We start from the raw sequence: 24750 nt of genomic DNA, 5'->3' as shown, positions 1-24750 counted from the left end.
ATATCCTTTTCCCTTTTTGATCTTAGACTCCATTGTTACGAGCATCTCTTTGTACTCAATTTTGCCAAAATATAAAGATCTTTTATGTTTTCCTATTGCCTACATTTTCAGGTCAAATAAAATTTAATAACCTTCCCTTTTTTACCTATGAAAGCTTTGTAAATTGTAAAAGTCCTTTGTCACTTCTAAGCTTCCTTTGAAACATTAATAGCTGAAAGTCAAGTCCCTACTTATCATATCATGCAAATTTCAAATCCGATCTAGTTGCTCATATGCCACTTCACCTCATAGCCTCTCATTTCAAATTCATGCATTTAGTACTTTCACCTTTCATTTTTCTGCTCCCACAGGCAAGTCATTTGTACTAACCTTCCCCCAGTTTAATTACACACACACACACACACACACACACACACACACACACACACACTCATACACACAGCCTTCTTTACAGAATGCCACCATATTCCTAAAAATATTTTTTAAAAATCCATCTTCACAACACCGAGCCACATAAGGAAATAATAGGGAAGATGAGCAAAAGTTTGGTCACAGAGTTAGATTTTAAGAAATGTCTTAAAAAGGTAGGATGGCAAGTGCTGGGAGCCACCAGACCCTTTGTGATGTGTGTTGGGTAGTGTTAGCACACACGGGATGACCCCAGCACGTATTCGACAATGTGATCACATACACAGTGACATCATGTTTGAAGATTCCAAGCCGTTGGAGAGACGAGGGGAGGCTGTGGGGTGGGGGAGTGCGGTGCTTTAAAAATAGTAGCAAAAAAAATAAAAACAAACCTGACTTTTGGACCCCATCATATCAAGGCTGCTGCATGAGGGAAAGAACAAGTACAGGTCCCTGTTGGTGCTTTACTGAGGTAAGTGCACTATGGGCCAAAATACTGGATATGAAGCTATCTGGTACAGGAGTGGCCAGACTGGCTAAAAACCAACTGTCCAGTAAAGAACTGGATGGCTGGCTATGCTATCTGAAGGAGGATAAAAACGTAGAGAGCCAGAGAGGTTTTAGAGAGAGAACTCTAGAACTTAAGACCAAAACAGTTGACGGTATGGCGTACAATGGTGGAGAGATTAAAATCAGGGTGTGCAAGAGGCCAGAATTAGAGGACCATGGACTAAAGAGTTGTGGGGCTGGAGGAGATTACAGACATAGGGAAGGGGAAGGCCATGGAGGGATTTGAAAACAAGAGTGAGAATTTTAAAATCAAGGCATTACTTAACCAGAAGCTGACTTATAGACCAGCGTACACAGGAGCAATGGGTGAACGGGAGTTGGGGTGAGTTAGGACGCAGAGAGCACTTAAGCATCATCGTTCACTGCAGTAATTAATTTATTGCATCAATTACTACCCAATTCAATCTCAACAGACCATTCTCATTTGCACCATCTCAGATACAGCAATAAGTTGGAGGTTGCTACTCTTGCACATCTTACCCAACGCTCCTATAAAACACATCACCACCATCAGGCTCACGCAGCACAGGACATTAGTGTTCATTCTCCTTTCCAATTTACTCCGCTTGTAGCGAGGTCCATTATTATTAAGCATTGCTTTGGTCTCATGACCTAAAAGAAAATGCATATTAAAAATTGCTATTAATCATCATACATTTCAATATATGTCAGACAGTAATTCAGCTGCAATCTTGTATTGGATATTATTTTATATTATAATAATATAGGATAATATGTTATTTCAGTTTGGTCCAAACCTATAAATCTCAGCCAAATGGCTGATGCAGAGAAACATATATCACTGGCATTTTCAGTCCAAAAGCTGTTTGAGCACTGTTGTCAATCATTAAACTACTTAGCTTAAGTTACTGTTGTGTCATTTTCATTATCCCAGAGGTACAGCCTCTTTGCATTGCCCATTACAGTAGCAGTAGTCAGGCCTCAGCTCAAATATATCTATGACTATTACAGGGGTATGTTAAATAAAGCTTTGCCCTCCATCTGGATTCCTAACAATAAGGAAGATTTTAAAAAATTTGTTACTTGAATGTACCATAGGACACACCAACCCATTCAACTCTAAAAAAAACATGTTTAGTTTGGACCTGGGCCCTCTTCAGAACACAGGAAGATTTGACACCCAAAGCATCAACTTCTATTTCTCCTGACTGAGTAGCTGAGTATTTCCAACATTATCTGTTTTTTCAGCATTGTGTTGTTGACCCATTATAAAACAGTTAATAGATTTTTCAGAATGAGCACAAATCATCATGAATAGGCTGTAAAATGCGGCTTCAGATATTGTAATGAAACTGATGCAGAGACCCGATATGACCAATCATAGTCAGCTTTATAGGATGAATGTTAAAGATGTAACATTGTAGCAGTGGAGTGACATTAGGAGCTGAATTTTCGAATAACCTCCAAGGCGGGGCTGGAGGGTGGAAGCTTGGCTTTGGAGAACAGCATCTCAGTTTTCCAGCATGTCCCTGCCTTCAGCTCATTTTGGTAAAGGTAGGTTCAAGGTGGAAGTTGTTGATTATCCAACCACAAGTGACAGGTAATCTATTAAGGCAATTAAAGGGCCTTTTAAGACCAATGTTCTGAGGTTGACTGGAATTTTCTCGACCATGGTGGGCTATTGTTCTCCATCCCTCACAGCTGACATACTGAGATCACCACAGCTGTGATCACAGGCTGCCCTGAAAAGAGTTTCTCCTCCACAATGGTGGTCACACAGCTGTGGCCACATTGTTTTGAAAACCTATGAGGAGTGCTCAGGGAATGCTTCCATCTTGAGCCACCCTCTCTCTCCTACCTACATCAGCAGGGCATACCTCTGACAGTGGGGCTGCTGCTCTCAGTGCTGAAGTGCCTTCTTTTGGCCCTCTAGTATCAGGAGCCCCCAGCATCAGGGCTCCGACCCAGAAACAAAAATTCAACTTCCAATGATTCATTTAAAAAAAATCATTCTCAGGGTCTGGGTATCATTGGCAAGATTGTCTTTTGTTGCCCATCCCTGTTGCATTGTAGTGTGATACAACAGAGTGGCTTGCTGGGTCATTTCAGAGGGCAGATATCACCAGGTTGGTGTGAAATTGGAGTTACATATAGGCTAGACTGGATAAGGAAATCAGGTTTCATCCCCTGAAGAACCATGATGAGCCGGTTGGTTTTATAACCATCTTGCAACCTCATGGTCACTTCTACAGAGGCTTTTTATTTCCAGTTTTTTTTAAACTTCAATCCTGACAAGTTTTCAGTGAGTTAGGTTAAAATGATTATTTCTAAAGTAAAATTCTCAAACTGCCACAGGGGGACTTGAAATCCTGCTCTCTGGATTATTATTTTGTACCTCTTAAGGTCATAAAAAGCACTACATGAGGAAGAGGCCCTTTACTGCTGCCACAGTATAGCCTGCTTCAACTGCTTTTTGATTAATGGTAATCCCACCTCATGCTTAAGAGCCCAGGAAAGCAATTTCATTGAAAAATTAACAACAAGAACACACCTGCATATACAACTATTGCCACAATAACTTTCGTGTTCCGGATGGTGCAGCCTCGAAGTAAGAGGCTGTCTTTGTTGAAGCCAATCTTACTTTCAGGGTTTTCCCTGCAAAGCAAAACCACTCACAATTAATGCTACCCTATTGTGTTTCCTCCACCTTAAAATTAATGCTCATTGCAGCAAAAAGATCAACTGTGAAACTATTGCTAAGAGAAAATCTAACTCAGTTTTGAAAAGCACATTCTGCTGAGATCCATCCCCTGGATTTGGATTACTTTTTTAAAAAATATTTCACCTCATCTATGTATTTAATGCCTGCAGTGTTGAGAGTTGATCAGGTCATGCCATGAGAATTCAATAATCCTTCCACTCCCTCTTTGAGGATTTACCTGTCTTCTTAGAATTCACAGCAGCATGGTGGGAAGCTGGAACTTGCTGCCTGTATAATTCTAGAGTGAATCCTGCATCCTATTGCTCCCTATTGATAATGTATTAACTGGTCAATGATCAGTTAAAGTCAACATTCAGAAATGTGACCTCACCAAACCCAGGAATAAGCTTGAGGATGCTCTCAAACCCACAACTAGAATGAACAAGCTGGGTTGGATTAGGAAATTCTGCAACATTCCCATTAATTATTAAAAACTTAAAGCACTGCTAGTTTGTGTCAACGTAAAGCTGAATCATAAACCAGAAAGAAAAAACTGGTGCAGTAAAAGAAATTCCCTACTTACAAAATGCCCTTAAATTTGTTGAGATCACTGTTGGGATTTTCACAGATTATAGTGCTGTTGAAGTTCTCTGGATCAAACTCAGAATCCTGGAAAATAATTAAAATGGTAACCATGTGCAATGTACAGATTTCTGAAAAAGATTCGCAATACACTTTATTAACAGCAATGTTATAATGGTCAAGTAACAGATCAATTCCTAATTTGCACAGATGGAAAGAGTGAGCGTCAACTTACATTTTTGCCAAGGTTTTTTTTATGTGAAGAGGTTTCCCTACCACAAGTGATGTCACTACACCATGAATATTGTAATCATATACTTGTAAATGCAAACATTAGATACTCTTTTAGCAAAGTATCATGACCATAGATCCTATTCCCAAATTACTTATGAACATACTGAAATTTTAAGCAAGATGTATTTTTTGAAAAAGGATGTACAAGCAAAAGCTGACTGAGACTCTAAGGTAATCACTTGTTGAAAAATTCCTATGTGAATTATTTGGCCAACTAGTTAATTGAGAACGGAATGCCGCACCTAAAGATGTGACATGGCCTACTTCAGACAGAGGCACTTCAAAGGAAAAGATATAATGGAAACTAAACTGTAACCCCTTGTTGAGTTATATCCGAGTTTTAAAAGAAAACAGGTCTGGGTGAAAGAAATGTTTATTTTTCCCTTCCAGGAATATGCAAGTAAAGGGGTTTTAAAAACACCAACTGCAATCCTAATTCCATGTGCTACTTTGGTGTTCTATTCTGGTGTGTGTGCGCGGTGAAGGTCACAGCTGAAGAACACCAACTGAGCATCCCTGCAGTTTGCAGGTTAAAAAAAACTCTCTCCCTGACTGCTGGAAATAAGTCACAAGTCAGCAAAGCCACAGTCGAAAACGAAACAGCACAACTCCTTTCAGCTAACCTGCAGAATCAAGAACTCCAATGCAACTGCCAAAGTCAGAGCTACCAAAATCCCCCCCAATTTAACAGCCCCAATGTTTTACCATTGACTCCTCAAGGGCAAGCCAAAGGATTGATTTGTTTATCTTTTTAACTTTTTATGTTCGGACTCAATTTTTCATTTCTAATCTGTGTATATGTGTGTAGCATTTTTATTATTTTTTTTCTCATGTTTGGTAACCAATAAACTCACTATTTGACTCAAAACAGCCTGGCTAAATTGGCTCCTTTTAAAACATAAATACATTTGGACTGGGAAAAGGCATCCATGAGGGAAGGGGTTGAATAAAGGAAGGGAGCCAGTTCATCCCTCTTTACCCGGGAGCATAAAAAATTGGAGTACCTAGTCTGGGATCATAAATTGGGGGACCTCACCAGTGAACTGCTTGTAACAAATGTCACACGAGATGTTTCTATTGATGTTCCCGTCGAACAACAAATCAAAGAAATAAAGGAAAGGAGTACTTTACGGGATTTGTAAACCCTTTCACTGCCAGTCTTTGCTTCAGGTTCATTTCTCCATCGAGGTTAAATGTCTCAATGTGGCATATTCCATTTTGTTCTGATGACTGCAGTAGGAGCATATCAGCTGGAATAATTTCATTGCATGATAACCGTACAAAGTCACCTACTCGAACATCTTTCCAGCATTTTTCAACATACTGCTTCTGTTTCCTGCAGGAAACAAAATATTCAGACAGTCATATGCATGTTTTAACACAAAATAACTTGCCCCCACGTTACTATTTTCCATTTATCAATACAGACTCGAACTTTGCATAGTACATTGCAACTTGAGGGAGCTAACGATATTCTTACATTAGGTGAGTACTGGTAACTACAAGAGCATGCTGTTTCCACATCCAATGCTTAAGTACAACACAGACCAAGTCTGAGATGACGAAAATCCACATTTAGTTGAGTCTACAAACTAATGGCAGGTTGGTGCTTAAATGTGAAAACATGTGTTGGATTTTTTTTTCCTTCTTACTAGTGGAGTGGCTATAAAGGGAAAACTCAGGACAACAGAAGACAGAGATCTTAGGGGACTATTTTAACTTAACCCATTCAGTGCGATTGCCAAGGGATCGAAAACCCCCTCCCGGTATTAGTTTCTGATTGATCCAATTCAAATCAGTTTCCTGCCAGGCAAGTTGGATTAAGATGTTTCCTTCTGACATTATTTCACCATATTGCTCTAAGAATTTATACATTTTTGGAGTGAAATGCTATGAACTAGAGGAGTGATGATTAATTTGACCTTGAGTAAGAGTCAAGAAATTGAGAAAATGATCTTAATTAGGAAAGAAAGCAAACCCCCTTCTCATGGGCACTTAGGGATGGGCAATAAATAGTGGCCTATCCAGCGACACCTATATCCCATGAAAGAGTATATATGTATATATATATATATAAAATTGAAGTGGTAGATTAGCTCAGTCAATAGCAGTGCAGCCTTGGAATTAATAGATTGTGGATTCAACCCCTTCAACTAATTTGAGCATGTAGCTTAGGCTAACACTTCAATGTAGTAATGAAAGATTATTGCATTGTTTGAGATGCTGTAAAAAGCTCCCTTAGCACTATTTAAAGGAAACCAGGGAGCTCACCTGACATTCTGGCCGATATTCTTCCCTCAAACAACACCACAACTAAAACAGATTAACTAGTCATTCATCCAATTATTTGTGCAATCATACTGTATGCAAATTAAAACAGAATTACCTGGAAAAACTCAGCAGGTCTGGCAGCATCAGCGGAGAAGAAAAGAGTTGACTTTTCGAGTCCTCATGACCAGGAAGGGTCATGAGGACTCGAAACGTCAACTCTTTTCTTCTCCGCTGATGCTGCCAGACCTGCTGAGTTTTTCCAGGTAATTCTGTTTTTGTTTTGGATTTCCAGCATCCGCAGTTTTTTGTTTTTATCTCTGTGTGCAAATTGTTGCAGTAGCTATTCTTCAAAAAATAATGCATTGGGTGTAAACGTATTAAGGACATGATACAGGATTATATAAAAATACCAGTGGAAGTAAAAGTGTTAGAAAAGTCTTTACTTTGCTATACTTTAGAAAGTATAGAACATTTCACCAATTCAACGTACAGAATTATCTTTCAGGCACCAGGCCCAATCAATGACATTCCCAGGGGAGGAATTGGCTAATCACAGGCAAACTCCCAAGGCAGAGCTCTGAAAGCTCTTCCCCAAACACTGGAGTTGATAAGGGGAACCTCCCCAGTATGTGTTCCATGACTATACACTTTTCAACCCTAATAAACTGCAACTCACAAACCCACCGAGTTCTTGCAGCACAAGAGCCATTGTACTCGTGCACAGAATTTGATCAAATTTTCATCCTTTTAACCTTTAATCTTACTCTTAACTGAAGTTACACAACCCTCATGTTAAAGTCATTGAGGGAGACATTGGTCAGCTGCAGCAGGCAAATAGTGTATCAGTTTGCTTTACACAGTGACAAAGTCTCTTCTCTTTGATTTATGGAAGTATTACAGAGGTGTCAGCTTTTGGATAAAATATCAAACTGAGGCATCCTGCTTCTCAGGTGGGCAGAAAAAATAAGCAATGGCACATTTTAAAAGAACAGCAGATGAGTTTTCCAGGTGTTTTGGCTAACATTTATCTCGCCACCAACATCAACAAAATTAAGAATCCTGTTTGTGGGACCTTGTTGTGCGCAACTTGGCTGCCGTGTCTCCATACATTATACGGGGACCACACTTAAAGTGCTACATTGGCTATGAAGTACCTTGGAACATCTGATGTCATGAAGAGATGCTGTATAAATAAAAATTCTCCTTTCCTAAATATTTATCTCCCTTATTTTACTTCTTAATTTATTCGTTTGTGGGATGTGAATGTTGCTGGCTAGGCCAGCATTTATTGCCCAACCCTCATTGCCCTTGTTCACAGGGCGTTTTAATAGTCAACCACATTGCTGTGGGGTCTGGAATCACATGTAGGCCAGGCCAGGTAATGACAACAGATTTCATTATGGGAAAACTAACTGTGTCTGTATTTTGTATATCATGCATTTACCTATAGTGTTTAATGGTTTAATGGTATTTAATTGAATTAATTTTACAGGCGACTCGAACTTGCTTATAGGTCACATTGGAACAGAAAGCAAGGTAAGAACGTAACAAGGTTATTTTTCATGACAGGACATTGCCAGAGTCTCCAAAGAGATTTGGAACACTTATGTTGTCAGCATAAAACTGTAAGAAAATATTTTGATGCAAGGTCCCATTATACTTAAGATAACTTTTACTGATCTGACATTGCTTTATTCAACAGTTGCAAGAATTACAAAAAGACAAATTCGACTGCCACTGATGGAAATGGGTCAGTATTGAATCAGGACAAAAACTGAATTACCTGGAAAAACTGAGCAGGTCTGGCAGCATCAGCGGAGAAGAAAAGAGTTGATGTTTCGAGTCCTCATGACCCTTCAACAGAACTGAGTGAATATTAGGAGAGGGGTGAAATATAAACTGGTTTAAGGTTTGGGGGGGGGGGCTGTGGTTGTGTGACAAGCAAGCAGTGATAGGAGCAGATAATACAAAGATGTCACAGACAAAGGAACAAAGAGGTGTTGAAGGTGGTGATATTATCTACCGAATGCGCTAATTAAGAATGGATGGCAGGGCACTCAAGGTACAGCTCTAATGGGGGTGAGGTGGAAAGACTAGCGGGCCATAAAAGATTTAAAAATAATGGAAGTAGGTGGGAAAAGAAAAATCTATATAAATTATTGGAAAAAACAAAAGGAAGGGGGAAGAAACAGAAAGGGGGTGGAGATGGAGGAGGGAGTTCAAGATCTAAAGTTGTTGAATTCAATATTCAGTCTGGAAGGCTGTAAAGTGCCTAGTCGGAAGATGAAGTGCTGTTCCTCCTGTTTGTGTTGGGCTTCACTGGAACAATGCAGCAAGCCAAGGACAGACATGTGGACAAGAGAGCAGGGTGGAGTGTTAAAATGGCAAGCGACAGGGAGGTTTGGGTCATTCTTGCGGACAGACCGCAGATGTTCTGCAAAGCGGTTGCCCAGTTTACGTTTGGTCTCTCCAACGTAGAGGAGACCTCATTGGGAGCAACGAATGCAGTAGACTAAGTTGGGGGAAATGCAAGTGAAATGCTGCTTCACTTGAAAGGAGTGTTTGGGCCCTTGGACGGTGAGGAGAGAGGAAGTGAAGGGGCAGGTGTTGCATCTTTTGCGTGGGCATGAAGAGGTGTCATAGGTGGGGGTTGAGGAGTAGGGGGTAATGGAGGAGTGGACCAGGGTGTCCAGGAGGGAACGATCCCAGGGGGGTTGAAGGGAAGATGTGTTTGGTGGTGGCATCATGCTGGAGTTGGTAGAAATGGTGGAGGATGATTCTTTGAATGCGGAGGCTGGTGGGGTGGTAAGTGAGGACAAGGGGGACCCTATCATGTTTCTGGGAGGGAGGAGAAGGCGTGAGGGTGGATGCACTGGAGATGGGCCAGACACGGTGGAGGGCCCTGTCAACGACCATGGGTGGAAAATCTCGGTTAAGGAAGTAGGAGGACATGTCAGAGGAACTGTTTTTGAAGGTAGCATCATCAGAACAGATGCGATGGAGGTGAAGGAACTGAGAGAATGGGATGGAGTCCTTACAGGAAGCGGGGTGTGAGGAGCTGTAGTCGAGGTAGCTGTGGGAGTCGCTAGGCTTGTATTGGATATTGGTGGACAGTCTATCACCAAAAATTGAGACAGGGGGGTCAATGAAGGGAGGGGAAGTGTCAGAGATGGACCATGTGAAAATGATGGAGGGGTGGAGATTGGAAGCAAAATTAATAAATTTTTCCAAGTCCCAATGAGAGCATGAAACAGCACCGAAGTAATCATCAATGTACCGGAGAAAGAGTTGTGGGAGGGGGCTGGAGTAGGACTGGAACAAGGAATGTTCCACATACTCCATAAAGAGACAGGCATAGCTGGGGCCCATGCGGGTACCCATAGCCACACTTTTATTTGGAGGAAGTGAGAGGAGTTAAAGGAGAAATTGTTCAGTATGAGAACAAGTTCAGCCAGATGGAAGAGAGTAGTGGTGGATGGGGATTTTTCAGGCCTCTGTTCGAGAAGGAAGCTAAGGTCCCTCAGGCCATCCTGGTGGGGATGGAGGTGTAGAGCGATTGGACGTCAATGGTGAAGAGGAAGCGGTTGGGGCCAGGGAACTGGAAATTGTTGATGTGACGTAAGGTGTCAGAGGAATCACGGATGTGGGTGGGAAGGGACTGGACAAGGGGAGAGAGAAGGGAGTCAAGATAATGAGAAATGAGTTGCATGGGGCAGGAACAGGCTGACACGATCGGTCTACCGGGACAGTTCTGTTTGTGGATTTTGGGTAGGAGATAGAAGCGGGCCGTCCGAGGTTGGGCGACTATCAGGTTGGAAGCTGTGGGAGGAAGATCTCCAGAGGAGATGAGGTCAGTGACAGTCCTGGAAACAATGGCTTGATGTTCAGTGGTGGGGTCATGGTCCAGGGAGAGGTAGGAGGAAGTGTCTGCGAGTTGACGCTCAGCCTCTGCGAGGTTGAGGTCAGTGTGCCAGACAACAACAGCACCACCCTTGTCAGCGAGTTTGATGACAATGTTAGGGTTGGACCTGAGAGAACGGAGTGCAGTAAGTTCAGAGAAAGACAGATTAGAATGGGTGAGAGGAGCAGAGAAATTGGGACGACTGCGTGACATTTTTCTGCTCCTCTCACCCATTCTAATCTGTCTCTCTCTGAATTTACTGCACTCCGTTGTCTCAGCTCCAACCCCAACATTATCATCAAACCCGCTGACAAGGGTGGTGCTGTTGTTGTCTGGCGCACTGACCTCTACCCCGCAGAGGTTGAGCGTCAACTCGCAGACACTTCCTCCTACCTCTCCCTGGACCATGACCCCACCACTGAACATCAAGCCATTGTTTCCAGGACTGTCACTGACTTCATCTCCTCTGGAGATCTTCCTCCCACAGCTTCCAACCTGATAGTCGCCCAACCTCGGACGGCCTGCTTCTACCTCCTACCCAAAATCCACAAACAGAACTGTCCCAGTAGACCGATCATGTCAGCCTGTTCCTGCCCCATGCAACTCATTTCTCATTATCTTGACTCCCTTCTCTCTCCGCTTGTCCAGTCCATTCCCACCTACGTCCGTGATTCTCTGACACCTTATGTCACATCAACAATTTCCAGTTCGCTGGCTCCAACCGCTTCCTCTTCACCATAGATGTCCAATCCCTCTACACCTCCATCCCCCACCAGGATGGTCTGAGGGACCTTAGCTTCTTCCTCGAATAGAGGCCTGAACAATCCCTATCCACCACTGCTCTCCTTCGTCTGGCTGAACTTGTTCTCACACTGAACAATTTCTCCTTTAACTCGTCTCACTTCCTCCAAATAAAAGTTGTGGCTATGGGTACCCGCATGGGCCCCAGCTATGCCTGTCTCTTTATGGGGTATGTGGAACATTCCTTATTCCAGGCCTACTCTGGGCCCCTTCCACAACTCTTTCTCCAGTACATCGATGATTACTTCGGTGCTGCTTCATGCTCTCGTCGGGACTTGGAAAAATTTGTTAATTTAGCTTCCAATCTCCACCCCTACATCATTTTCACATGGTCCATCTTTGACACTTCCCTTCCCTTCCTTGATCTCTCTGTCTCAATTTCTGGTGATAGACTGTCCACCAATATCCATTACAAGCCTAGAGACTCCCACAGCTACCTTGACTACAGCTCCTCACACCCCGCTTCCTATGAGGACTCCACCCCATTCTCTCAGTTCCTTCACCTCCGTCGCATCTGTTCCGATGATGCTACCTTCAAAAACAGTTCCTCTGACATGTCCTCCTACTTGCTTAATCGAGGTTTTCCACCCACGGTCGTTGACAGGGCCCTCATTCGTGTCCGGCCTATCTCCCGCGCATCCGCCCTCACGCCTTCTCCTCCCTCCCAGAAACATGATAGGGTTCACCTTGTCCTCACTTACCACACCACCAGCCTACGCATTCAAAGAATCATCCTTCACCATTTCTACCAACTCCAGCATGATGCCATCACCAAACACATCTTCGCTTCACCCCCCCGGCGGCATTCTGTAGGGATTGTTCCCTCTGGGACACCCTGGTCCACTCCTCCATCACCCCCTACTCCTCAACCCCTATCTATGGCACCTCCCCATGCCCACGCAAAAGATGCAACACCTGTCCCTTCACTTCCTCTCTCCTCACCGTCCAAGGGCCCAAACACTCCTTTCAAGTGATGCAGCATTTCACTTGCATTTCCCCCAACTTAGTCTACTGCATTCATTGCTCCCAATGCGGTCTCCTCTATATTGGAGAGACCAAATGTGAGCTGGGCAACCGCTTTACAGAACACCTATGGTCTGTCTGCAAGAAAGACCCAAACCTCCCTGTCGCTTGCCATTTTAACACTCCACCCTGCTCTCTTGCGCACATGTCTGTCCTTGGCTTGCTGCATTGTTCCAGTGAAGCCCAACCTCATCTTCCGACTAGGCACTTTACAGCCTTCTGGACTGAATATTGAATTCAACAACTTTAGATCTTGAACTCCCTCCTCCATCCCCACTCCCTTTCTGTTTCTTCCCCCTTCCTTTCGTTTTTTTCCAATAATTTATATTGATTTTTCTTTTCCCACCTATTTCCATTATTTTTAAATCTTTTATACCCTGCTAGTCTTTCCACCCCACCCCCACTAGAGCTGTAGCTTGAGTGCCCTACCATCCATTCTTAATTAGCACATTCATTTAGATAATATCACCACCTTCAACACCTCTTTGTTCCTTTGTCTGTGACCTCTTTTGATTATCTGTTCCTATCACTGCTTGCTTGTCCCTACAACGACATCAACCCCGCCCCCCCACCTTAAACCAGCTTATGTTTCACCCCTCTCCTAATATTCACTCAGTTCTGTTGAAGGGTCATGAGGACTCGAAACGTCAACTCTTTTCTTCTCCGCCAATGCTGCCAGACCTGCTGAGTTTTTCCAGGTAATTCTGTTTTTGTTTTGGATTTCCAGCATCCGCAGTTTTTTGTTTTTACCTCTATAGTATTGAGTCAGGACTGCTCTTATTGCTTAAATGCATACATCATATTAGCATTCGGTTGTCAATATAGTTCTGACTGCCAGTCAATATTATTTTGTTTACAATTTCATTTCCTTGCCTGATGAAATTGGCACACACTACCGCCTAGAGTTTTATAACCAGCTATAGAAATTAAGGGAACATTTTGTTGGCATCTTTCCATCTAAGTAAGATGACGGACATGCAGCAAATCAAATCCATTTGGGACATTTACTGTTCTGAAAATTCAATTTGTTAGTTTGGTAAATAAAAGAGAGCACCATAACACAAGAAGATGCTTGATTTAATGTAGCCCGTTACAACCGGAACTATGGCGACCAGGCCCACTTAGTTGTGGGAGAGGCCCCATGTCAGCCTCCCAGCGGCAAGAAAACCTCCCCTGATTAAGTCAGAAGGTGGGTGGTACTGTTGTGGGATTCCCAGCTGGCGGTAGCAGGATGTCAATTAGGCTCATTAATGAGTCAATTGACACATTATCCCTGAGCCTACTTCAATTTAGGAGTGGTGCAGGAATTAAATGGTGGCCCCACAGATACCCAACACCCGAGGAAGACCACTCAACAAAACCTGCCCTGGGTGTCGGGTGGGGGTTGGGGACCCTCAAAATCAGTCACTCTATGTTTGATCAAGGGATGCAGCAGCAGACAGGGGGTTGGCCACTGAAAGCTACCCCCTGCCCTTGCCATTCATGTTCTCTCTCCCCTCTCCCATGAATACCAGTCACCTATGTGTGGGCGTCCCTCCTTGATCCTGGGCCTCTGATGGGTGCAGTGCAGCCACCATTCCCAGTGGCGTTGATGAGCTGCTGGCCTCTGATTGGTCAGCAACTCTCAGGGAGCAGGACTTCCACTACAGGGGTCCTCAATTGAAGGGAAGGCCCAACAGCGTCCAATTAAGTTCCTTAATGGCACTTGATTCCATTGGGCCTCCCCAACAGAACCGACGAGTGTTCCCTGCCAGTTCTCCAACCGATGGACAAGACCCCCGTTGGCCCGATGAAATCATGATGAAAGTAAACTCTGATCACTTTATCTCAAAAGCTTATATGATAACAACTTACATATGTAAGCCCCACAACTTAATACTGTTGTGGGAATTAAAAGTGAGAAAGAGAGAGAGAGAGTCATGCATTCCCTCACCCACCCCCTTCCCACTTCACAGGAGTAAATGCAAATAAAAATATCCTAACACAAAAAGAAAACTGGCAAACAGGCATAAAGATTTCCAGAGCCATGAGCATTGTGTCTTCCCATGTCTTTAGGTTGTATTGTATATCTCGTACATTGTATATATTGTATATACACCTAAATACAGGAAATGAGAAAAATCAAATGCACTTTAACCAGAAGGAGAAAGTGCGGAAATACTCGAGCTGTGAACACAGTGGGCCAGATTTTAATGACAGCGAAACTGCGAGTGCTCGCCATTATTATTCTGTGAAACTGACAGCAAATTTTGGCATTCACACATGCACAGTTAAACGTGAAACTCCAGAAGTTGCTGTCAGTAATTCCAGCTCTTTCACAGGGTGTGCTTCTGAAGTCCTCATCAATGGAAATTTTAGAAATCAGTTGACTGGATCTGAACTTCCACTTTTTACACTTTTAGTGTCCCAGGTAAAAGTTAAATATGTTGCAATTTGGTTTTAACAGCATACTAAGTCATAATTATTTTTGAGCAACTTCTCCGGCCCCGAAGCTAAATTTTATATTAGTGGAATGTCAATGGTTTGTATTTTGATAAAAATTCCATAGATTTCTAAATTTATTTTGTTAAATCTATATTTCAGATTGAACTATAATCCCACATGCATGTCCCGATCTTTATTTAGTTACCTGTAAAATACAATGAAATTGACTGCTTAGTCTGCTTGATAACATTACTGTTAACAAATGCCAGAGATCCTCTGTAGCTGATGCTGGAATAAAATTAATGTTGGGAAATGTGAAATCCATGCCACAGAGCTTGATCTTGTGGACAGGTTTCTTTGAGGTCAGCAGCAAGTGTTGCCATTTCACTGGTGATTGCAAAATACCGGCCTGTTACTTTTCTAAATCACCACAGTAGCACTTTTAGTGGAGCTTTTAACAAGGAGAAAAGTAAGCAAGTTCATACAGACGGAAGAAGTGAATCCGATCCCCATCCATGAACCTGCAGTCAATTATCCTAAACGTTAATTGATGTTATAAAGTGCAATGGTTAAAATTATTTGTATATAAATGGGTTATTTTTTTGTCCAAAGCTGTGCAAATAAAGAATCCAGTGCAACTGGGGTGATACACTGTGGAGAGATTCAAATGCATTCAGTGAGATGGATTATTAAGTTTATCATTGCCTGAAATGTCATTTGGTAGTACAAAACTTGAGTATTGCTGAAAAAGACATTTTGTTGAAGATTGTCATCTTTCACTCATCAGGACAATCTCAAGATTACCAATGTCAGGGGAAGAAACAACATTATACTGTATGAAAAGAGAGTGCTGACTGGTAGAGGCATTGCCATGGAGAATGCACCAGTTAATTGTGATTGACAGTTAACTGCCAAGCATTGTTTGAAATTTAAATCAGGCAGCTTGACTCTGATTGGTCAAAGCATTGCCCGGAGGAATGAACCAGTGACTGCCTATCACTTATTTTGATTAGCTGAAAAAGGCACAATGCCTTTCTGGCTGCAAAGAACAGGGCCCTGTGTATTAATATATGTAGCCTCCAGTACATGTAAAATATGCCAAATTGTGAACATGATTCACAATCTTAAATTGGCTGTCAGTGTAATCCTTAGCACATTGAATATTATTTAGCAAATGTTATCCAATGGTGGAACCACATCTAATATTGGACACTGTGTTTTGAGTTTTGCAAGCACAGGCTGGGTGGGTACGGTCTGTACCTTGCTCATTACGAACAATAGAAGGCACATGCTGTCTGATACCATCCACCAATCTTTGGGACATATGGCCTATGTGCCTAGCGTCACACCGACACTGAAATTTTTCTTACCACATTACTAATCTGAGAGATAGACAGAATGTCTTTTTGTCTTGATGGCTGCATCCTGTTAGTGGCAAATACCACTCATGTTGCTGCTGCATCCTAGCAGTGTGAAACAGCTAGCTTTATCTGTTGTTCAAATTTTTGCGATACCTTGCCCTTCCAGGATATTCTGAGGTAGACTGGACACTTTTCAGGGATGAAAGTGATGGCCTTAGGCCCGTTCATGAGTTTGCACGATATACAGCATGAAATGATCTGATCAGGTAGCCATTATCATTATCAGGTAGCCATTATTCCGCAGGATGTCTTTGATGCACCAAGTTCAGCCTCAAGCTTGCAAGATGAACAAATGGCTTGGGCCCTATTTATGAGATTGCCGATAAGACCAATCTTATAGTGTGATTTGGACAAGCTGAGTGAGTGGGCAAATGCATGGCAGGTGCAGTATAATGTGGATAAATGTGAGGTTATTTACTTTGGTAACAAAAACAGGAAGGCAGATTATTATCTGAATGGCTATATATTGAGAGAGGGGAATGTGCAATGAGACTTGGTGTCCTCGTACACCAGACATTGAAGGTAAGCATGCAGGTGTAGCAGGCGGTAAAAAAGGCAAATGGTATGTTGGCCTTCATAGCGAGAGGATTTGAGTACAGGAGCAGGGACGTCTTGCTGCAGTTAAAGATTATTCAGGGCTTTGGTGAGACCACCTGGAATATTGAGTTGAGTTTTGGTCTCCTTATCTGAGGAAGGATGTTCTTGCTATAGAGAGTGTGCAGCAAAGATTTACCAGGCTGATTATTGGGATGGCGGGACTGACATATGAGGAGATATTGAGTCAGTTAGGATTATATTTGCTGGAGTTCAGAAGAATGACGGGGGATCTCATAGAAACCTATAAAATTTAACAGGACTAGACAGGGTAGATGCTGGAAGGATGTTCTCGATTGTCGGGGGAGTCCAGAACTAGGGGTCACAGTCTGAGGATACGGGGTAGACCATTTAGGACTGAGATGAGGAGAAATTTCTTCTCCCAGAGAGTGGTGAGCCTGTGGAATTCACTACCACAGAAAGTAGTTGAGGCCAAACATTGTATGTTTTCAAGAAGGAGTTAGATATAGCTCTTGGGGCAAAAGGGATCAAAGGATATGGGGAGAAAGCGGGAGCAGGCTATTGAGTTGGATGATCAGCCATGATCATGATGAATGGTGGAGCAGGCTTGAAGGGCTGAATGGCCAACACCTGCTCTAATTTTCTATGTTTCTATAGTGTTTGGAACTGTAAGAATCCCAGCGCTTGTATTGACCAGTAGGCTTGTGGTAGACCATGGTAGAGAATCCCCAGCAGATTTCTCAAATAGTACATAATGGAAATGGAGTTCATTTGACTGCTCCACTTCAAAGGTGAATTTGAGTGCAGGGTGGAGCCCACTAAGACATGTAATGAAATTATTACATACAACTGCGGATTTAAATATAGCAAATGTATCATCCACATATCGGAAATATGCGAGGGGTAGGAGGTTAGGTGTCATTCTATCAAAGACATGTTTCTCATGGAACCCAACAAAAATGTTTGCTAGAGCTGGGTCTAGTAGGAATCCCATGGCAACACCATCTATTTGGGCATACATGGTGTAGTTAAAGCTGAACTCAACCGTGTGAGTTACCGAGCTCTTAAGCTCAATGAATACTGATTCAGGCAATGGTGGGGGGTTTAGTTTGCCATGATATAAATGCTGCAGTGCAAATATCTATGGCTTTCTTAAGTGGAACATTGGTGAATAGGCTAGCAATGTCAAACGATCACATGGACACAATGTTGATATCGATATGCAAGTCCTGTATCATCTTCGCCAATGTGAAGGAATCCTTCACCGTGTATCTGGAAAACTTGCTCAAAACTGGTTGTAACAATTTGCCTGACAATTTGTCCAATTCATGCTGTACTGAACCGGTCATAGATAAGATAGGGCGTAAAGTGACATTACTTGTGTATGGCTTGAGCAGCCTGTACATATATGGATGCAACGAACCATGAGGACAAGCCCTGTCATATATATCACGTGGCAGCTCATTGCTGTTATGCAAGTCCAGCAAGCGTTTTTTGAAGATCACTTTCGAGCAAGGCTGTCTGGTCATGTTGAGTGGCAGGTCCAATGGATACAAATTTGGACCAGTCGTTAAGAACGGAGTGCATTTTGTTGATGTAGACACGCTTGTTAAGGATGACTTTCCCTGTCCCTTTGTCAGGTTTACTGGCATGTATGTTTGGGGTTGAACTTAAGACCTAACAACGTTGTAAGACATTCGCGTTGCATGTGAAAATCAGACAGGTCATTTGGAATCCTGCAATATTCATGCGCTAGATCAGCTAACGCGCTTTCAAGGATTCAGCAACTTCAGTGGAATGACTCCTAACCTCCTACCAGTTGCATATTTCCGAAATGTGCAGGTGAACAGAGAGAGCCTCACACTGGATGTTGGAGCATCATTAATGTCCTGTCTGTGGAGTTCAGCGGCATCATACGGCAACTGCGGTTCTTCCTTGCCAGTTGGCTCTCTGCATTGCTCCCACTGGTCCCACAGTGAGGACTTCTTTCCTCCATTGAACGGCCTGCATGCCCTGTGTTCCCACTTCAGGAATTGCCCATCATCTTTAAGTGGATGGCAAACACTGATGCAGCTTCGTAATTGGCCACCACCCCTGACCCTTTCAGAAAAAGAGTATTGGAGAAACTTAAGGGACTAAAATCCAACAAATCCCTGGGGCCTGATGGCCTACACTCTGGGGTTCTAACGGAGATAGCTACAGAGGTAGCGGGTGCACTGGATGCGATTTTTCCAAAATTCATAACATTCGGGAATGGTCCCATCACATTGAAAGTTGGCAAATGTTACTCTGCTTTTCAAGAAAGGAGGGAGAGAGAAAACAGGTAACAACAGGCCAGTTAGCCTAACATCAGTTGTTGAGAAAATGCTGGAATGTATTATTAAGCAAGTGTTAACAATGCACTTAGAAAAGCAGAGCATTATTAGAACAAGTCAACATGGTTTTACTAAAGGAAAATTCTGTTTAACAAATTTATTGGAGTTTTTGGAGGACATAACTAGTAAAGTAGATGTAGTATACCTGGATTTCCAAAAGGCTTTTGATAAAGTGCCACATGAAAGGTTAATAGGCAAGATAAGTGCGCGTGGAGTTGGAGGTAATATCCATATTACGATATAGATCGATAGAGAATTGGTTAAAAGATAGGAAGCAGAGTGGACTTTTTAGGGACTTTTGCACCTTGGCAGATAGTGAATAGTGGAGTACCACAAGTGTCAGTGCTGGGGCCTCAGCTACTTACAATCTACATTACTCTGTCTCTTCATCCAAGTCATGTATCTATCTACGCTTGCCGATGATACAAGGTTAGCTGGAAAGTTAAACTGTGGGGAGGACACAGAGAGGCTGCAAAGAGATATAGACAGTTTAAGTGAATGGGCAGCAAGATGGCAGATGGATTATAATGTAGGGAAGTGTGAAGTTATTCACTATGGCTGTAAGAATATAAGAGCTGAATATTTTTTAAAAGATAAGAAACTTGTAAGTTTGGATGTTCAAAGGTACTTAGATGTGCTCGTACAAAGAATGCAAAAAGTTAACATACAGGAAGGCAAATGGAATGTTGACCTTTATTCCTGTATTCTAATTCCATTGCAATAAAGAAATGCTAGAGTTGTACTTGGCCTTGGTGAGACTGCATCTGTAGTACTGTAAGCAGTTCTGGTCTCCACATTTAGGCAGTACAGCAAAGATTCACTAAGTTGATTCCTGGGATGAGAGGGGGCAGGATTTTTCAGTTGGCGTGCGGGGGCGGGCCCAACATGCCAACACGCAAAATAATGCGCGATGACGTCAGGCGTGCATCCCAATGTCATTGCGCTGTCTCACGATGTTTCACCTGCACGGCTGCCAATGTGTAAATGGCTTATTAAGGCCATTAAGGAATGTATTGGGTTAACGCTGCCCGTCCAACTTAAAGGTAGTGGGCAGGCGAAAAGGCCAAGTGGCCTTCGTGTTTTTTTTAGGAAACCTCATCCATGAGCGGGATGAGGTTTCCTAAAGCTTTTATTAAATGAATAAAAAAAATTTCTGAGATATAAATACATGTCCCATCTCATGTTTAGTCAAATTTTTGCCCCACTTATTTAATTATTTCAATATCGATTCAATCTCCCCGGCAGCTCTGTGCCTCAGGGAGATTGAAGCGCTCTCTCACGCTCATGTGTGAAAGAGCGCTGGTCCCGACTCTCTTGTCTCCCCCTGCCCACACAGGTGAGAGCTATGGCTTGCATCTTATGCTGGGCGGGCCTTAATTAGCCGGCCACGTAAAATGGTGGTACAGAGCCGATCACAGGCGATGAGCGGCTCTGTGATCATTCCCGCTGACCGCCTGAAAAATTCAGGCCGGGGTTGTTCTATGATGACAGGCTGAGCAAATTGGGTCCATTTTCTCCGGAGTTTAGAAGAATGAGAAGCGATCTCATTGAGACGTACAAGATTCTGAAGGGGCTTGATAGGGTAGGTGCTAAGAGATAGATTCCCCAGCCAGTGGAAACAAAAACACAGGGACAGTCTCAGGATAAGGGGTGGATCATTTAGAACTGAGATGGAGGGAAATTATTCACTCAAAGGGTTGTGAGCCTTTGGAATTCTTTGCCCCAGAGGGTTGTGGACGATCAATCATTGAATACATTTAAGGCTGGGAGAGACAGGTTTTTGGTCTCTCACGGAATCACACGGAATCAAGGGATATGCGGAATGGGCAGGTAAGTGGAGATGAAGTCCAAGATCAATCATGCTCATATTGAATGGCAGAGCAGGCTCAAAGGGCCATATGCTCTACTCCTGCACCTATTTCTTGTGTTCATGTGTTGTGGGGTCTGGACCCAGAAATGGTCTTGACGTTTGAGTTTTTCTCAGAGCAGAAGACTTCATAGCTTTCGTAGCTTTACAACGTGGACAGACAAACAATTTTTAAAAGCATATTGGAAGTAGAACTCCATTGCTCTTCTTTGAATAGTACCATGGGATTTTGGTAAACTCCACCTTAAAGAGCCTTGGCTTAATGTTTCATCAAAAAGACAGTGCAGAGTCAGCCTAGGTCATTGTACTCAAGGCCTGAATTCTTCAGGCGGTGGACGGGCTCGACGGGAACTGTTGTGGAGCTGATTGCCGCCCACGCCCCTATTTTATGTGGGCGGGCCAATTAAGGCCTACCCAATGTAAGAAGTGAGCCGTAGCGTTCAGCGCTACCTGCGCAGGCAGGGGGAGGTGGGAGCGTTGGAGCCAGCGCCTCTTTCGCACATACTTGCAAAAGGAGCTTCAATCTCCCTGAGGCACGGGGCTGCCTCAGGGAGATTGAATCAGTGTTGAAATAATTTTAAAAATGGAGAAAAAATTTGGTTAAACATGTCCCCTCACGTGACAGTGCCACATGAGATGGGACATGTTTTTATATCTCAGAATTTTTTAAAAATTCAATTAATAAAAGCTTTCGGAAACCTCATCCCGCTCATGGATGACGTTTCCTAAAAAATGTGAAGGCCACTTGGCCTTTTCGCCTGCCCGCCAACCTTAAGGTTGGATGGACAGCGTTAACAAATACATTAATGACTTCCTTAATGGCCTTAATAGGCAGTTTACATATCAACGGGCGTGCAGCCGACTCCGGCCTGTGTCCACCGAACGAAAGATTGCGAGACAGTGCAATGACATTGGGATGCACACTCAATGTCATCACGCATCATTTTACATGGCGGCATGTCGGGCCTGCCCCCACATACCGACTGAAAAATCCTGCCCCAAGTCCCTGGATTGGAACTTGAATACACAACCTTTTGATTCATAGACGAGACTGCAACTGAGCCACAGGAGGCACCACTACTACAGGCAAGATACACATATATGGTTCCAGAGGATATCAGATGAGCCAGAAAAGGTCTTTGGATCACCTTCCAAGTAAAACAAACAACTTTCCATTTATCATAAATGTAGATGCGAATATACACAAAATCAAGAGCTTTAAAACAAATCATGGAAACTACAGCACAAGAAGTTAGCTGGGCAGTAAGCCTGTGAGAGTGTTTGATCTTCAACTGGAGCAGTCAACTCCAAGCTCCTTTCCACACTCTTTCCTGATATTACAGGATCATATAAATTTACAGGACACGAGCCAGCAATTTAACGCACTGGGTCCATGCGTTGAAATAAGAGCAGAAGTAGGCCTTTGGCCCCTTGTGCCTGCCTCCATCATTCAATAATATCATGACTGATCTGTTTGTGTTGTGAATTCCACATTCCCATCTATCCCTGATAACCTTTGATTCCCTTGCCTAAAAAGAGTCCATCTACATCTGCCTTAAAAATATTCAATGGCCCTGCCTTCAGAGGCAGAGTGTTCCAAAGTCGCACAACCCTCGGAGAGAAAAAATAATTCTCCTCACCTCTGTCCTAAAAGGTCAATCCCTAATTTTAGAATAGTGGCCCCTAGTTCTGGATTCACCCAGAGGAAACATCCTTTCCACGTCCACCTTGTCAATAGCATTCAGGATCTTGTATACTTCAGTCAAGTCACCCCTCACTCTACTAAACTTCAGTGGAAACAAGCCTATTCTGTCTAACCTTTCCTCATAAGACAACCCGCTCATTACAGATATCAACCTAGTAAATCTCCACCACCCTCAAGGCATTTACATTCTTCCTTAAAAAGGAGACCAAAACTGCGCACAATATTCGAGGTCTGGTCTTACCAATGCCCCATATAACTGAAGCACAACATCCTTACTTTTATAAAAACAAAAAAGTGCGGATGCTTGAAATCCAAAACAAAAACAGAATTACCTGGAAAAACTCAGCAGGTCTGGCAGCATCGGCGGAGAAGAACAAGTTGATGTTTCACAACTTCACATTTTCCTATCTTACGCTCCATCTGCCAGATTTTTGTCCACTCACTCAACTTATCTATATCCATCTGCAAACTCCTTATGTCCTCTTCACAACATACTTTCTGACCTATCTTTGTGTCATCTGCAAATTGAGTTACCATGCTTTCGCTCCCCGATCTCAGTCACTGATACAAATTATAAAATGTTGAGGCCCCAGCACAGACTCCTAAGGGAGTCATCACACCCTGCCAATCAGAAAAATATCCGTTTATGCATACTCTGTTTTCTGCCAGCCAGCCAATCTTACATTCATGCTAATATGTTACCCCCTACACCATGAACTTTTATTTTCCACAATAACCTTTGATGTGGCACCTCATCAAATGACTTCTGGAAACCCAAGTACAGTATGTCTACAAGCTCCCCTCTGTTAACAAAGAACTCCAGTGAGTTGATTATACATGATTTTCCTTTCACAAGACTTTGTTGACTCTTCCTGATTACCTTGAATTTCTCTAAGTGCCCAGCTATAACCTCCTTAATGATCGATTCTAACATCTGCCCCACAATAGTCGTGAAGCTAACTGGCCTATACTTTTCTTGTTTTCTGCCTCCCTCCCTTAGAGGGGTTATATTTGTTACTTTCCAGTCTAATGAACCTTTCCAAAATCTAGTGAACTTTGGAAAATTAACATCAATGCATCTATTACCTCATTAACCACCTTTTTTAAGATCCTGGGATGAAGTCCATCAGGACCTGAAGACTTGTCAGCCCGCAGCTCCATCAGTTTGCTCAGTACTGCTTCCCTAGTGATTGTAATTTCACCAAGTCCCTCTCTCCCTTCCACCTCTTGATTTACAACTATTACTGGAGTGTTTTTTATATCCTCTATAGTTAAGACACAAACAAAATATTTGTTCGTTTCATCCACCATTTCCTCATTATCTACTATTAACTCCCCACTGTCACTCTCTCGGGGATCAACACTCATTTTAATTGCTCTTTTTCTTTTTAAGTACCTTTTTTCTTTTTAAATACTCTCGCTGTCCGTTTATACATTTCTAGCCAGCTTCTTCTCATACTCTATTTTCTTACTTCTGATTAATCTTTTAGTCATTCTCTATATCTTTTAACTAATCATCTGTCTTGCCACTCATCTTTGCGCAGTTATATACTTTTTCCTTAAGTTTGATGCTTTCCTTAACTTCTTTAGTTAACCATGGATGGTGGGTCCTCCCCTTGGAATTTTTCTTTATAGTAGCAATATATTTATTCTGAATACTCTGATATACCCCCTTAAATGTCTGTCCCTGCTTCTCTATTGATCCATCCCCTAGCCTAGTATCCCACTTCACTTCAGCTAGCTCAGCTTTCATGCCCACATAGTTGCACTTATTTAAGTTTAAAAAACTGGATGTAAAATTCAATCATTTTTTGGTCATGCAACCTAGGAGCACCTCCACTCTGAGGGCATTAATTAATCCGGTCACATTACACAATATCCAGTCTAATAT

General features: G+C 42.7%; 1 protein-coding gene across 4 annotated transcripts in view; it reads right to left on the bottom strand.

Moving 5' to 3' along the window:
- The window catches only part of atp10b (ATPase phospholipid transporting 10B), a 364284-nt gene that overhangs the window by 89808 nt on the left and 249726 nt on the right, over positions 1 to 24750 (bottom strand). For all 4 annotated transcript variants that reach the window (XR_005943877.1, XM_041194601.1, XM_041194600.1 and 1 more), the window contains 4 exons: positions 5648 to 5852; positions 4224 to 4309; positions 3491 to 3594; positions 1459 to 1590 (listed from right to left, as the gene is read on the bottom strand). Coding sequence is in view for 3 of the 4 variants with exons in the window: in XM_041194601.1 (XP_041050535.1) it covers positions 1459 to 1590; positions 3491 to 3594; positions 4224 to 4309; positions 5648 to 5852 (527 nt within the window). In the remaining variant the exon portion in view is untranslated. The remainder of the gene's footprint in view (positions 1 to 1458; positions 1591 to 3490; positions 3595 to 4223; positions 4310 to 5647; positions 5853 to 24750) is intronic.

Source organism: Carcharodon carcharias, chromosome 8 (assembly GCF_017639515.1).
Source record: "Carcharodon carcharias isolate sCarCar2 chromosome 8, sCarCar2.pri, whole genome shotgun sequence".
Taxonomy (NCBI): Eukaryota; Metazoa; Chordata; class Chondrichthyes; order Lamniformes; family Lamnidae; genus Carcharodon; species Carcharodon carcharias.
The sequence above is the reverse complement of the archived record's forward strand: the minus strand, read 5'-3'. Positions and strand labels throughout refer to the sequence as shown.